Raw genomic sequence first — 15,903 nt, forward strand, 5'->3', positions numbered from 1 at the left:
TAATTCAAATTCCTTGTCGCGACAGTTGCTCTCGCCTCTCAAGTCACCGATGTTGAATTTTTCTATTAGAATTGCATGTTATTACATATGTACAACCACGTTCCTTATACAACCCTGCATACGTGTGTCACTGTATTATTACATACGTACAACCATGTTCCTTATAATAAATCAAAATTACATAACGGTAATAAAAAAAGACTTTTAAAGCGTGCAACATGCGTCAAACGGAGTGGCGAGAAGCCACCATTGTTACTTGTTTGTACAAGGATTTCAAAAACATGAGCTTACACAACAATTTTAGACTGAAAAAGTTGACATCAGTTAGCGAAAATGATGTAAATGTAACAACAAATGAACTTTAGTGATGTCCACTACCTATTGAAGCTAAAGGACACCATTTACAATTTGTATCTTTGTAATCTTTAATCAAAATCAGACTCTAATAGTTTATAAATTTATAAAACGCTCAGATATCACAAACACCGACCTAAAATCTATACCAATTACATGTTCGGCTTTTACACACCTAATCCTTCACTAAGAGTCGATGTAAAAAAGTAATATCTAAGTACAATTTACATTAGATTCAACATTCAGTGGTTTTTAGTAAGACACAAAAACTAACGGTTGCCCGAAACAAAAACCAGCGCGAAGTTGGCTACATTTTTTAATACAATAAACCTCTTTAACTATTTCATTATCTTCATAAACACATACATACATACTCATACATCCATTTCACAAACAATTGATTGGTTACTATGAAGATGTAGCAAATAGAACACTTACATCGTGTCCTGGTTCGGGTTTCCATCACTCTAGTCGATGTCCGAGTCGTAAACGGTAATCTCGCATAGATGCCCAGTCCGTTTTCATCAATAGGTCGGCGTTGAATGGTGGAGATTGGTGTACTTTACAAATTAATGCTTCTTAATCATCACTTGATTAAACTTAATCTTACTGCCATTCTTTTTACATTTTAAACTACATTTAATAACCAAATTATGATCCAATTGAAAGAATTAATGTACAAACTAAACAACAATGCCGGAGGACGCTAAAGGTTCCTCACAGCATCAGAAGATATACCTCCCAAGAGAGACACGAACAAAGAAATTGTCGTCATCGGACTTTGCATTTGCAACTGTCACAGGAAAGGCATCGAAGATTATGTTGGAATCTTATATATACAAATAATAGATATGAGGGGTGATTTGCACATCGCTAAACCGTTGGAGCCGACTAAACCGCCCAAATCGAAAAAAATGTACTGGTTCGGTTTTGGCAGAGTAACGGCCTATCAGCATATATATTATATTCATAACCATATTTATCAAGTAAAAATTTCAAACCATGCTAACGATTTTGAAGAGAAATTAACAATCCGGTTCAAAACACCAAAATCGAATACCCTAACGGTAGTTAATATCCCGATATATCAGTGATATATCGGTTATCGGTCCCCTACTGAGATATCCCCTACCGAGATATCGGAGCAAAATATCTGTCTGAATATCGGTACGATATTGGACCGATATATCACCGATTTCTCGATATCAGTACCTTTCTTCTTATTTCTACCATTCATCTTTCTTTTTATTGCTGCTATTAGTGTTTTAAGTCTTAATTGTTAGTTGTTATTGTTAAATGTTAGTGTTTTAAGTCTTAGTCAGTTCCTACTTGCTACAATTGTTAGTGTTTTGCAAGTTGCAAAAGGTTAATTTGTTAATGGTAGGATAGTATACTGAATTGTTAGTGTTAAATTGATATATACACAAAATTAGCATGATATTAAAATTACCGATATCCCACGGTGATAACCGATATCTCAAATATCGGTCCTTGACCGATATTTATCGCATTAACTACTTAACGGGCCTGTTGGCCGACCCACCAACCCGGCCCGTTTGGCATATCGTTTCCCAAAACTATAGTTATTGGTTCGGCTCAATATTTTCGTCGAAACCGGCGAACAGGACCAATATCTTTGAATCGTTTTGTTTTTTTTTTTCTAGTAAAGAAAGGGTATTGCTGGTAAATCACCCCAGATATAGATATGGATAAGAATACCTCATTCTTGTATCTTGTTTGATTACTCTTCATGAAATTGAACTTGCTGTGGACAAAGGAAGCGGCCGTCTAACAAATGGATGGTCCAAGAGTTGACTAGCAGTCGGGCGATCTGCTGGATTAACACGAAAGCACTGAGATATGAAATCCCTTGCTTCTTTTGAAAGGTTATCCGGAATCGGTGGAGGAATACCATTTCCAATTCTAAATAATGCAGCCATCTGTTTATCATAACAATAAGACGCTGTCAGTTAACTTATTACTTATATAGTTATATGACCAAATGCAATTTTTACTGTAGTAGACAATCTTGTTTAGAGGCATTAACCAATGGTGATTTTCAATACCCTTTTACCGTTGCCGATGATTTTTGTCGTAATATTATATATGAGATAAAGCACAATTTATAGAGGGACGTTTGATACACATATCAATTTATTTAACCGCCAAACCGCCCCTTTTCTCTGGCCCGCTACATCTAGTCAGCACTAAAGTACAAGTGTTTATTGCGGTTTAGTAGTTAAGATTGGTTGTGTACTGAACGTGCATACACACACACACACATATACTTCACAGAAGAAATAAAAACAATATCAAATAAGAAAGAAACAGTACGCACACATTCCATTGGAGAGTATGGAATCCTATGTGTCAACATCTCCAAGACCGTACAACCGAGGCTCCATATGTCTGCTGCAAGTCCATACCCCTTGCTTTTATTATTAACAACCTGCAAAGTTCATTGACTCATAATGAGAAATTAATGCCTTTAAACATATCTAAAATGAATGATGAAAATAAAAGATTAATTTTTTTAACACTACTGAATCTAGTAAAAAAACTATTGCATATTTCATATTTTTTTGACATAATTGAAAACAAGATACGTTTATGAAGGGCTGAATGTCAAATAAGACTGCATTAGGTGTGGTCCCAGAATCTTAAGTGACTGTTTACATTCAGAGAATAATATTGTGTTTTAACTTGTATGTTCTAGCAAATCCTAAAAGCTCAAAATATGCATAAAGTTAAACGTAAAGTATTTATCAACTAACGTATATAGCTAGCTACAAGAGTGTAAACTTACCATACTCGTGTAACGACTAACGAGAACAGAATTACTTAAACATAATAGAACTTAAAATTTGGTTCTCTACTTCTCTACTTTTGTTCTGTCATCAAATCTATTACTATCGATACATATTTAACATTGAATTCTTAATGTTCCATTACATCGAATTGGGTATTTGAACAACTATCCTGGAAAAAGAACATAATAATAATAAAAGGAGTGAATTTCAAGGGTTGTCCTTTATCTTTATACCCAATTACCTATTTTCAGGCATTGTCCTTTATGTTCAAAATTGACGAGTTTTGTCCTTTATGTTTTCATATAATACACGTTTTGTCCTTTAGGCCTAACCCAGTTAGTTTTTTCAGTTAAATTTGGTCATGTGCTTTGCACATGAGGGCATTTTTATCAATTCAAATGTTGCAGAAGCTTTGAGCTGTAAATCTGCCATTGAACTTACCTTTGAATTGACAAAAATACCCTCATGTGCAAAGCATATGACCAAATTTAACTGAAAAACTAACTGGGTTAGGCCTAAAGGACAAAACGTGTATGATATGAAAAGATAAAGAACAAAACTCGTCAATTATGAACATAAAGGACAGCGCCTGAAAATGGGTATAAAGATAAAGGACAATCCTTGAAATTCACTCATAATAAAAGCTGATATGTATATCATCTATCAATCACAATGACCAGTCCTCCACAAGGACCTAATTTGTTTATTCACAAATATGAGTACTCCTTTCTGGTAACAAGTTCTCATGAAAAAAAATACAAGTACTCCACAGTCGAGATTGTGTGTGTGTGTGTGTGTAACGAGACAAACCTCAGGAGCCATCCAGAATGCAGTTCCCTTGCAAGACTTCACATCATTGAACGTAGTGGCCTATATAAGACAAGGAAAAGTTTAATCAAGAGATACATAAATATAGCGACCAAACTTAACTAAATAAATGAAGATTAAAGGAACCTTTGCCAGCCCAAAATCTGCAAGTTTTACTGAGCCATTAGCATCAACCAATATGTTTGCACATTTTACATCCCTGAAAAACAAGCAAAATGTAAGATAAATAGATGATCAATAGGATATTTGGCAGTCGGATGTGGCAGATAGATGCAAGACATAAAAGCTCCAACAGCACAAGGTTCGGTTCACATACAGATGCAGAAAACCTTACACGGTAAAAAAGTATATACAACTTAATATAAAAATAGTAGGTTTCCAGTTGCAGTACCTGTGCACCACACGACGGTCATGCAGATACTTCAGACCGTGTAGGATCTGGCGTGTGTATGAGGAAACTTGACAATCTTGAAGATGGTATCTTTGATAGAGACTTAGAAGAGAACCTTTTGTTACAAGCTCAAGAAATATATACAGCTTTGAGTCATCCTGCAAGACACAAAGTATAAAAAAACTTCACTGGATGTGCAAGAATATCTTGGACAAAAAAGCTACTATTTTGTAGACAAATTCTGCAACAAGTATCTAAGTGGGCTTCACTCCTACCCCATACGCATCCCAGCGCTAAAAATCATCAACTGTAACTAACAACTTGTTAATCATACGAGGAATAGACAATTAGTCCCCATAAAGCTCTTAATAAAGGTTACTTATAACAGTAATTCACCACTATGGCTATAAATTTACTGTCTAATACTCTATGAACATAATGTCTCATCCTGTTTAGGCCTCAGAAGTAGAGTGGCACTGGCACACAGTCCAGTTATTTTGCCAACTAACTTTTTGTCCGCTACAACCCTAGACCCTAGTAATCTACATAAGTGGCAGTGACACAGAAACAGGATGACTTGTATAAATATTACTTCAAAAAGACTATGTAAACTGATTCCTGCAGAAAATAAAGACACATTCACATAATGTTCATTTATAGATTACAAACACATAACGATATTGTCTGGATACTATCAAATATCAAGCTAACACATGAAGAAGTATTTATTAACATCCTCCATCATTATCCCTAGTCTAGGTCTAGGAGAGAGTGGGATTGAGGCATCAAGAGGGCAGACATATCATCTAGAATGCTGTCATGACTCATGATTCATGAACAATCTAGGAAAGCAATAAAGTGAAAGCTTAAAAGAAATACCTTATCAGTCCCATAGTATCGTACTATGTTGTCATGTTCAAACTGGCTTAAAAGAGCAATTTCCTAGAAAGATAAACAGATCTCATATCATAAACTGATAAATACAAATTGAGATGCTAAAATAGTAGGTACAAGACACAAGCCTTGGCGCCTTGCTTACCTGTTCAAGTTGGGAAACGCTTTGCCTTCCCTGTTCCCCTTGATCAAGCAAAGAGACTTCCTTTACGGCAATAAAATATCCACCACTGCATAAAGAAAAATGTGTAAACATCAAAATGTGATCAGTTTGCACATGTAGTGTCCTTCACATCAGATATCAGCTTTGTTAAAATGACTACAATTTAAAAGCTGGCTCATTGCTTAAAGTCTCAAGGCACTTGGAAGTCAGCCAGTAAGCATGTAAACCAGAAACTCAAACATCATACTTACTCGCAAATGCCTTCATAGACCGATCCAAACGACCCACGCCCCAGGAGATCGCCCCTCTGCCAGTGAGTAATCGTGATATGCCTAAACCTTCCATGTGCAGATATATGACACCCAACCCCATTCGGCGACACACTTGACGGAGGTTCCGTGGTAGTACTAGACGAATCATCATCATTCGAAGTCGAAAAAGAACAAGACGCCGAAATCCTCGCCCTTTCAAGCCTCAAACCAACATCCTCAACACCAGCTTCTTCTTCATCCGACAAGCTAAACCGTTGCTCATTCACATTACCAGAACAACCTTCACGAGAAGTGAAATTTCTTAAACTATCCCATTCACATCCAGCATCATGCTGTAACAAGTGTTGCGGAATTAACGGAGGCGAAAGCACCGGAGGCCGCACACCTTTAATTCCATTCCCAGCTCTGTTACCACCACTAGCCCTAACAACATCACCAGAACAAACCCTAACTATATCCTCATCACATCGATTTTCAACAATTTCATTCAATTCTTCCTCATGCTGTTCATTTACAATCGTAGTCGAATCACAATCACTTTGTAAATTTAAACGAGAGGCAGAAACCGCATCACAACTAGACCGGATCTTACTATTATTCCATGAATCCAAAGGAATACCTAAATCTTCGGCACTTTCTAACCCTAAGCTACGATAAACTTCATCAAGTTGACCTAAATCACTTCCGTCAATCCGAAAACTCGTAGGAATATCAACTAATTGAGTACCTGAACCTCGAAGAGCCGGTGACCATACACAACAGTCTTCCGACGAAGTGGACGCGATTGGAGCCTCGTAGTCGAAATTCTTCCGTGCATTCATCCGCTCGAGCTTCGGTTTGGCTGACGGTTTCTTCTTCTTGCGTGAACCGCCATTAATGACGAGAAATTGAGACAAATGATGCATTGAGAGGTATAGAAGAATATAGATCTTGTTAACTCATCGGATTTGAGATTGTTTAAGCGATTGAGGTGTGGTGTGATTGGTAGGGTGGTTGAGTGGTGGTCCGGTGAGAAATTGGTTGACTCCGGCGGTGGTGAGAGGGGGTAAACGGTGGTTGGAGTCAAAAGAGGGGAAGAATGCGGTGGCGGTGTGTGTGTGTGGTGTGGTGGCTTCAAAATATCACAAACACTGAAGACATACGCATTTTTATTTTATTTTCTACTTTTATTTCAATGAAGTTTCCGGTTGCCCACATGGAAAAAGTTTTCCTTATTTTCTTTTTTCGTGCATCAATCAATGATCTGATTTTCTACATCTAGTATTCACTTTTTACTTTTATCATGAGTATAAAAGTATTGAGTTAGGGTGAGAGGGGCACTCCCCTCTTAGGAGAGTCCTCTCTTTTACACACACCCAATCAGGTTATGCCACGTCAACTCCTCTCTTAAGTCTTCATTTTGCACTCAAACATTGGCATCACTCCACTCGCACAATTATTTTTTTATAAGAAAAAGGAAAAAATATGATTGGTGGAGTTTGGATGGTGGCAGCACTCAAACCAATCACCCCCTCTTACACACATCTCTCTCAATCGGTGAACACACACCGATTGTTTAAGTCCCCGCGCGGTAAACATTGGATGGTGTCGGTGTACCCGCTCGGCAAAAGCATTCACCGCATGGAGTCACCGAGAGTGCCCCGGACACCCTTAGTCGTTAGTGGTAGGAGGTGTCAGGTTCTGAGCCCATCTGGGTTTCGTTCCACCGTGTGTTATATCAGAGAGTATTCAGCCCTTGTGGTGGCACAACGGCCTGTCAAGTGGTAGTCGGCGGTATGATTTCTCGAGAGAATGCCCAAGCCAAACTTTAAAGTCAGCGTGAACCCGATTAAGACAACGTAGTCCGGCCGAAATAGGGCAACGAGACTCTGCACTTTAGATAGTGCGATAGCCTAATAAAAAAAAGTTGTTGTTCTAAAAAAAGGGCCAATCAAGATTGATTTGTTAAGAATTTGAATTGAGTTGGGCTTAAACGAGCTTTAGCTCAAGCTTTTATTAAGGCTTGTTTTATAAACAAGCTTGAATCCTGACTTTACAGTTTGAGCCGACTCGCGAGTTTAACGAGTTTTCTATTTATATAAATTTTATTTTTATAAAAGATTATGATAAAAAAATATTAAATAATGTATATCATATTACATCTGAAAATTCTAATTATAGAAACTTACGTAAATAATTATAAAAATCTATATCTATATCTATATTTTATATAATACAAAAGAAATGCTTAGGGACACGTGTCAATTATTAAGGACATTGATATGTTTATTAAGTGTGTTCTTTAAATTACTCTCATTTTTTCTCTCAATCATCATTTTTACCCATGGCATTATAGTCTAGTGGTATCTTGGTGGTGGGATAAGGCTTATGATCATTAGGTCATGGGTTCGATTCCCACAAAGGGGGTTTTTCTCAGATTTATTGGGTTTCCTCTTGAATGGATGTATGGGCATTATTGCCTAGTAGAGACGGATATGATCGGGTGGTTCTGCTGGTGGCACGATGATACTCCAGTGGTCCGTCAGTGATCCAAATTTACCGTTCAAAAAAAATAATAATAATTTTATTTTATTTTAATTGTAAAACACTCTGATAAAACAAACCTTTTTTAGATTTTTGTTTGTTTCAAGAATAATAGAAAAGCTATTTATTGGTCGTTCAAATTTCATGTGAATTATTCAGTTAGTTTAACTTAATATTAGAACGAAAATATGTTTAAGAAGATCTAACAAGGCATAGTTATAAACTTATCTTTTTGAAGTTGTCTTAAGACTAATTTTATTTTAACCAACTCCTAGAATTTTAGGTCGTATAACATGAATTTTTGGTGGTTAATTATGTGATTTTTGCTTAATGGTTGCGGGTCATAAAGAAATTGATGGCTTGGAAAACAAGTAGGGGACATCATTTTTAAGTGACATAAAAGAAGTTAAGAAAACATAATTGATCCAGTGAACTCTTAATGTTTCTTAGTTTAGTTAATTGAGTGTTGACTTTTCTGTTTTTTTTTTTTTTAACGGTAAACTTGGATCACTGACGGAACACTGGAGTATGAGAGTATCATCGTGTCACCAACGGAACCACCCGATCATATCCATCTCTACTAGGCATAATGTCTATACCCCTTGTGGAAAGCGAACCCATAACCTATTGATCCTAAAGTCTTGTCTTACCTCCAAAATGCCACTAGGCTATAAAGCCATGGCGACTGTTCTGTTTCATATAACTATTTCCATAGCCTAATATCAAATTCAACAGCAGCAATAGCTACACCTAGACTTGTTGATATTTTCTACCTCATCTTAGGTAATGTTGTATACAATTAAATTTTTAGAGATTTATAATTTTATTTATAAGTTTGTTAATTAAAATTGTAATTTAGTTTTGTCCTAACTAAATGTAATACGCATTTTTATTTATAGATTATGAATTATATCATTTAAATTTCCCAACCCGTGTAGTACATAGATACCTAATCTAATTAATAACTAACACTTCAAACATTGACTGTTATTTAGTGTAATATGTAATTTATTTCTATTTTGTTTATTTATAGAATTATGACTTTTATAATTTTTATTGTTTAACCCGTGTAATACACAGGTACATAACCTAGTGTATAAATCAAATAATAAAACGAGCTGAGCCTTAGCTTAAAAAACCGCTCGTGACAAAGTTGGAACTTTAGAGATAGAGCTCTAAACGAACCGAGCTCGAGCCTTCTTAAGTTAAAACTAGGCAATCTCAAGCCTAATGAGCTTGGGTTCCGCTCGACTCATTTACGCCCATACACTTTACACAAAATAGTGAGTCGGTTTTTTTATGTTATTTGAAAGTGTGTTTTTCTTCTCCCACCTCAATTTGTAAACTTTTTTTGGATTTTTTTAGTAATTAAAGTTTTGATATGTATGTGATTTAACACTATAAATTCAGCTATTTTCGTAACTTAATGTAAATTAACACGTGAACCAGTACTTGTTTCTCATTTTAATTAGTGTCTATTCCTATATAAATCTATACATTAGATTAGCGTTAGTTCATTTAAAACTTATTTACTTGTTGGCGGATCTAGCCCAGAAATTCAAGGGCATCCTAATTTTATTTTATTTTTTTAGATCAGGAGTATCCTTTGTATAAAACCAAAAAAATAAAAATAAAAATTGTACATAACGTAAATGGTGTTGAAGGGTATTTTTAAACTACAGAGACGAGTGAGGGGTAACCCGCGCTACTCCTGCTTGTACACTACCTCCGCCCCTGCTTGTTTGACTTGTTTACATAAACTTGTTAAATGCTCATATTTATGTTATGAGGTTTTGAGTATGCCTAAATCATAATTGATAGTGTGTGTTTGCTTTGAGAGTAGTCTTGCGTTGGTTTCAAGTGAGAATAAGTTTAGTGTGTTTAAAGATAGTTTTATGCAGTTAATATATATATTCTTGTGTGTTTGAAGCTGGGTTTGGATTATCGCCAAATGATTTGGGTGCATTTATATGCTATTGATAATGACTAAATCATGTGTAACTTTATAGGGTTATCCAGGTGAGAATATAGTTACTTTGCCTTTTTCTAACTCATGTTAAACTAGAGTTTATTTAAATATGAGACAAAAAGGTTGAAAATATTAAGAAAAGACCAAAGTTGGAAAAGACATATGCTTCCTCTATATACCATCAATAGTTTAATTAAAATTTCTTATGTTATATAATATAGCTAACTATCCCTATATTATCAGAAGTGACAAAATAAACAAAACTAAAAATAGAAACGTACTTGTAAACATTCCAATTCCATCAAACTAAATTGCAAACTCCCGACTCCAGGATGTGTCTGCCTTTTAGAATTACAAAAACTAAAAAATCCTTTTCAATTCATTTTCCTAATTAACTAACAAAACAAAGTTACAATTTTGGATGAAAATTATTCTAACTCCTACAAATTCCAAATACTTTAGACATTCTGTGAACCAAACGATTCTAAGCAACTCAATCCACACAAACTTGCATACGACTTTCAACTCCGCCTCCTCGCTCTCCATTCTTTGGCGAGTTCCACCCGAGCTTTGTCTCCCTCCTGGCAACAACATCATCACCATCAGTGAGATCCAAGTTTCGACAACGACAATGTTTTTTTAACAGTTAACTCGCGAACTCTTTACAAAAAAAAATTGAAAAAAATTATAAATCAAATGTTGTGATTTTTAACGAAAATTAAAAAAAAAAATTGTGTGTTTTTAATCTTTTTAAAGTAGTTTTAGTTATGTTCACATTGGTTTTTATGGTTCTCGTAATAAAGGATGGTTTCTAACGAATCATTATCCTATATATATATATATATATATATATGTGTGTGTGTGTGTGTGTTTGTGTTAGATTAAAATTAGTTAAACTGAAATTCTATAAGTTAATTACATAATTGTTTTGTGAATATTGACAAATTATTCATTTATCACTATGTAAGTGTTGTTGCTTATATTAGTTTAATTATTGTTACATTAAATAGGACATCATGTAACCAAATTTATAGTAGTGTTATTGACACGCTACCACTATGGTTTTTTTTTAAATTTCTTTGGGGCCCACTTTACTCGTCAAAAGTATGCATACACACAAAAAAAATTGTCTAAACGATAACCATAAAGAGTTCGTTTCGAAAATGAGGATTTCAACAACCTCTTGGTCTATAGTAGTATAATCTCTTCAAAGATAAACTTCTGACTTTGACTACTTGTTTTGTGTTTGACTGTTTGAGGTGATATGTCAACAAAATCATATTTATGTATTAAAAAAATCAAATGTTTCCAACAAGCGGTGAATATTTTTGTAGCGATCAAATATAAATGAGTCTTAAAATACAAAATACCTTTAACGCAAGAAGTGAAGATCGATATATATATATATATATATTTTTTTTTGAATTTTTTTCCTTTACTACTTAAGAATGATGTTTAATTATAAAATGTAAAAAACAAAATTGTGATTCTACAGTAGTAGAGTAATTATTGTAGCGTAATTATAATTACTATACAATTTTGTAATTATACTCTATTAATGTAAAGTCATGATTTGTATTTTGAATTTTGGGACTAAAATACATGTTTGATAAGATGGGGAAATTTTTTCAAAAATTAAAAAAAAAAATCTTTCTTTCACTTTTTATGTTAAGGGTATTATATATACTAAGACCCATTTGTACAATAACTTAACCCGTGAACATTTCGCATACTTTTTTTTAATTAATTGGTCAACAACTCAACATACGAACCATACAAGTCAGTCAACTCATATCATAAAATAATCTACAAGCCTCACAAAGTCACATACTTTTTTGACCCATTAGTGAAGTATGCGAATTATGTAAATGTGTTGAGCACAATTGACTAAGGAGTTCGGCCAATGGGTTGCATGTAGTTTGGGTGCTCAATCCACTAGTTATTTTATTCTTACATAATATTAGCACTAAGATTAGTTTATGTATCCCCTTTTATTAAAGTCAAAGTACATTTTCCATTAACATAGAAATGTAACCATGTCAACCCGTTTTACCAATGATTCGTTTCGTCCCACAACCCTCTTTAATTGAATTGTTTTGACTAAAATGTCAAAATAACTTAATTGACCCGACCCATTTTGACTTTTGATCCACCTTATGTTCTTGGGATATTGGCCTCTAATAATCCCAAGTAGACGTCATTGGTCATTAGCAGTCTCACCTTTTTTATTCCCCTGTCAGTCCCATCTTTCAACTATTTTTCCTTCACCGATCCTCGGTTAAAAAAACTTAATGGAGTTAAGTTTTTTTCCGAAGTACAAACTGACGTTTTAGGGTTGTTTTTATCAGAACGAGGATAGAGTCTCTTAATGTAAAACTTACCTCGAAACAATGCTCCAAACGACTACATTTTTGTTAATTGGAGTTTAAACACCCGAATTGAAACACCGTTTTTGTCTTTTGGAGCACCATTTCTAGGTAAGTTTTACATCAATAGACTCGTATTCTCGTTCTGATCAAAAGCCCTAAAACGTCAGTTTGTAATTCGGAAAAAAAACTTAACTCCGTTAAGTTTTTTAACTAAGAACCGGTGGAGGAAAAATAGTTGAAAGGTGGGACTGCCACGGGGAATAAAAAAAAGTGTGACTGCCACGGGGAATAAAAAAAGGTAGGACTGCCAATGACCAATAATATCTGCTTAAAATTATTAGAGGCCAATATTCCTATGTTCTTTTATCAATCAAAGGCACAAAATAGGTTGAGTAAATATTCATCATACGCTTCGCTTCATGTTAGTAGTAAACCCAATTTAATAGTAAATGGTTGGATTGTTGGAACTCTATTTAGGCTTACATCTTAGAAAGATGGCATAAGCAACTGGATGTCACCCTTTAGCTCATATGAACGAGGCGGCTCGACCTTAGTTTGTCTGAATCCAACAATCCATGCTAGTTCGAAAGTTTTCTCGTTGTATCCAAGAAGGGGCATCTATTATTAAAAAAAAGTCTATTCATGTGTCTTTGGGTTTAGGATCAAATACAAACGCTCCTAAAAATAAGAAGTGTATAAAGGCTCATAAAAAACCACGACACACAAAAAAATGAATATTGGATTTTAATAATCCCAACTATTCGCCGTTGGTCGCCAATAGTCCCAACTTTAAAAATAACCACTGGCAGTCCCAACTATTGATATATTGGCCACCAATGGACCCTGACTAACAGAACCCTAACGTCGTTGGTCTCCAGTCACCGGAAAACCGTTTTTGTCCAGAAAAAAAGTTTCTAAAGGTCCGATCTAAGGTTACAAAGAGGTTTGGGACGAAAATGTTGAGTTTTCCGGCCAAAAAGTTGAGTTTTCCGGCGAAAAATGAGTTTTCCGACGACTTTAATAATTGGGACTTTTACTAGAATAAGGTCCCCAAAGGCCCATAATAAGGTTACAAAGAGGTCCGGGACGAAAATGTTGAGTTTTCCGCCAAAAAACGTTTTTTCCGGCGGCCGGAGACTAACGGCGTTAGGGTTCTGTTAGTCAGGGTTCATTGGAGGCCAAAATGTTAAAAGTTAGGACTGCCAGTGGTTATTTTTAAAGTTGGGACTGTTGGCGGCCAACGACTAATAGTTGAGATTATTAAAATCCAATATTCCAAAAAAAAAAAAACTAAACACCCACCACCACCAAAAACCTAAACCCGCCACCCACCCCCTCAAAAAAAAAAAAAAAAAAAAAAAAAAAAAAAAAAAACAGGTGACGAAAAGTAGCGATTTTTTTTAAATATTAAAAAAATTTATAGATTTTTTTGGCATTTAATTGTGGGGTTTAGCTTTATGGTTTAGTTTTTAGCATTTTGTTTTAGCGGGGGGGGGGGGGGGGGGGGGGAGGGGGTGTGTTTAGGTTTTGGGTGGTGGTGTAGTGGGTTTAGGTTTTAGGTTCTTGGACACTTGTCACTCTATAATACCTTCTACACTTCTTATTTTTAGAAGCCTTTGTAAAATAACTTAACCCATGTGTATTGTATTGAAAGCCTTCCTTCGATCATATGAAGGCGTTTTAAGGATATAGATTAGGAGATGTAGAATGCTGAAACAAATTATCTAATTATCTAAGGGTCTGTTTGGTATGGGGTAGTGGAATAGATGAGAGAATGGAATGGGACGAGGTAATGGAATGGACAACGGAATGAAATGGATCATTTCATTCCATTGTGATGTTTGGTTACTCATATGTAAATAGAATGAATCATTACTTTGTACAATTTGATAAACAAAACAAAGATGAAGTAACGAAACACAACTGTATTAAAAACGACAAAAATATAATTGTCTCAATAATAATAATAATAATAATATATTAATGATAAAAAATTAATAATAGAGTTTTTATATATATTGATATTAGTATGAATATTAATAAATATAAATATAAATATAAATATAAATATAAATACAAATAAAAGTATAAGTATAATAATAATAATAATAATAATATAATAATAATAATAATAATAATAATAATAACATATTTCTTTCCATTCCTTGAAGGAATGGAAAAAAAACACCTACATACCAAGAAATGAAAATTATTATATTTCGAAGGAGTTACATTCCTTTGGAATGCTCCATTCCATTACCACATTATAACCAAACATGTTTCTTTTCATTTCATCAGAATGATCCATTCCATTCCACTTTTCATTCCTTAATACCAAACGCTACCTAAGTGTTTAGGGAAGGCCCAAGAGGCATGGATTTAATAAAGAATTGTTAGGTATTATCACTCTTTATCAGTTTGAGTATAACTCTATGTAAGCATATATGTTAGACAAATGGGTTAAGTAAACACCCTAAGTCCTAACACTTTTTAACTCAATGTGAATGGTGTAGGTGGTATGATCCTAGTTTGACCGTCGTCATCATCATCATCATACTCAGTAAATCTCACCAATAGCAAAGCTAAAGTAGGGTCTCAGAAGGGTAAGATGTAGACAGCCTTACTCCTACCCCGTAGGATAGAGAGACTGCTTCTAGTGAGACCCACGTCTCGATTGTAGTTTTGTATCAAGCCTTTGACATAAGGCACATAACACTTAGCAATCGGGAAAAAGACCAATTGGTGCATGTACCCCCTTGTCTTTCGGCTATCAACGCCACTACATGATACATGATTAACCGTCCGTCGTTTTTAATGTTATTTTCACGAAATTAGTAAAATAACGTTAAAATTAGTGTAATTTCACTTTTGTCCAATAAGTGACTACACATATATACATTATATGTTTGCAAACGGGGCATATATGATCCTAGTTTGACCAAATTTAGCAATCTTTGATAGATCAAAATTTTTGCATCCAAGAAAAGGGGATCCATTTCATTAAAGTTATTCATGTGCTTTATAACAAAAGTTTTCTTTCCATCACATGAAGTGTCACAAAAATAAACAAGTCCAACCAGTTGATTTACTGTCATCTCCGAAAAAAGATAAAACATTTGGACTCGTTGTTGCATTCAAGAAGGGGATCCAATGTAAAAAAAAAGGCTGTTCCATGTGTCTTATTCGAAATTCTTCTTACGATCATACGATGATGTGTCGCAAAAATAAATAAGGCAATGCAGAAGGTCGAATGAAATGACATGTTGATTAGTTTTAGAGTGGAACTCTAAGACCCCCCGTAACGGGGCGTTGTTTATAAAAAAAATTCAA

The 15,903-nt window shown here is 34.7% G+C and overlaps 1 protein-coding gene across 2 annotated transcripts; it reads right to left on the bottom strand.

The window, feature by feature from the left end:
- Positions 1 to 568: 568 nt before the first annotated feature.
- LOC110889524 (mitogen-activated protein kinase kinase kinase 1) lies at positions 569 to 6,878 on the bottom strand. 2 transcript variants are annotated; one of them, XR_002563641.2, is made up of 10 exons: positions 5,692 to 6,878; positions 5,423 to 5,507; positions 5,263 to 5,325; positions 4,384 to 4,541; positions 4,119 to 4,191; positions 3,975 to 4,034; positions 2,693 to 2,803; positions 2,074 to 2,294; positions 1,093 to 1,147; positions 569 to 987 (listed from the first exon to the last, which is right to left on the bottom strand). XR_002563641.2 is itself a non-coding variant. In XM_022137070.2 (9 exons), exons 1-8 carry the CDS (start codon positions 6,615 to 6,617, stop codon positions 2,103 to 2,105), a joined length of 1,668 nt encoding a protein of 555 aa, XP_021992762.1. In that variant the 5' UTR covers positions 6,618 to 6,878; the 3' UTR covers positions 631 to 1,147; positions 2,074 to 2,102. The 2 variants fall into 2 exon arrangements, 1 of the variants encoding a protein (XP_021992762.1); XM_022137070.2 differs by having other exon boundaries at positions 631 to 1,147.
- Positions 6,879 to 15,903: the final 9,025 nt, after the last annotated feature.

This window comes from Helianthus annuus, chromosome 11 (assembly GCF_002127325.2).
Source record: "Helianthus annuus cultivar XRQ/B chromosome 11, HanXRQr2.0-SUNRISE, whole genome shotgun sequence".
NCBI lineage: Eukaryota > Viridiplantae > Streptophyta > Magnoliopsida > Asterales > Asteraceae > Helianthus > Helianthus annuus.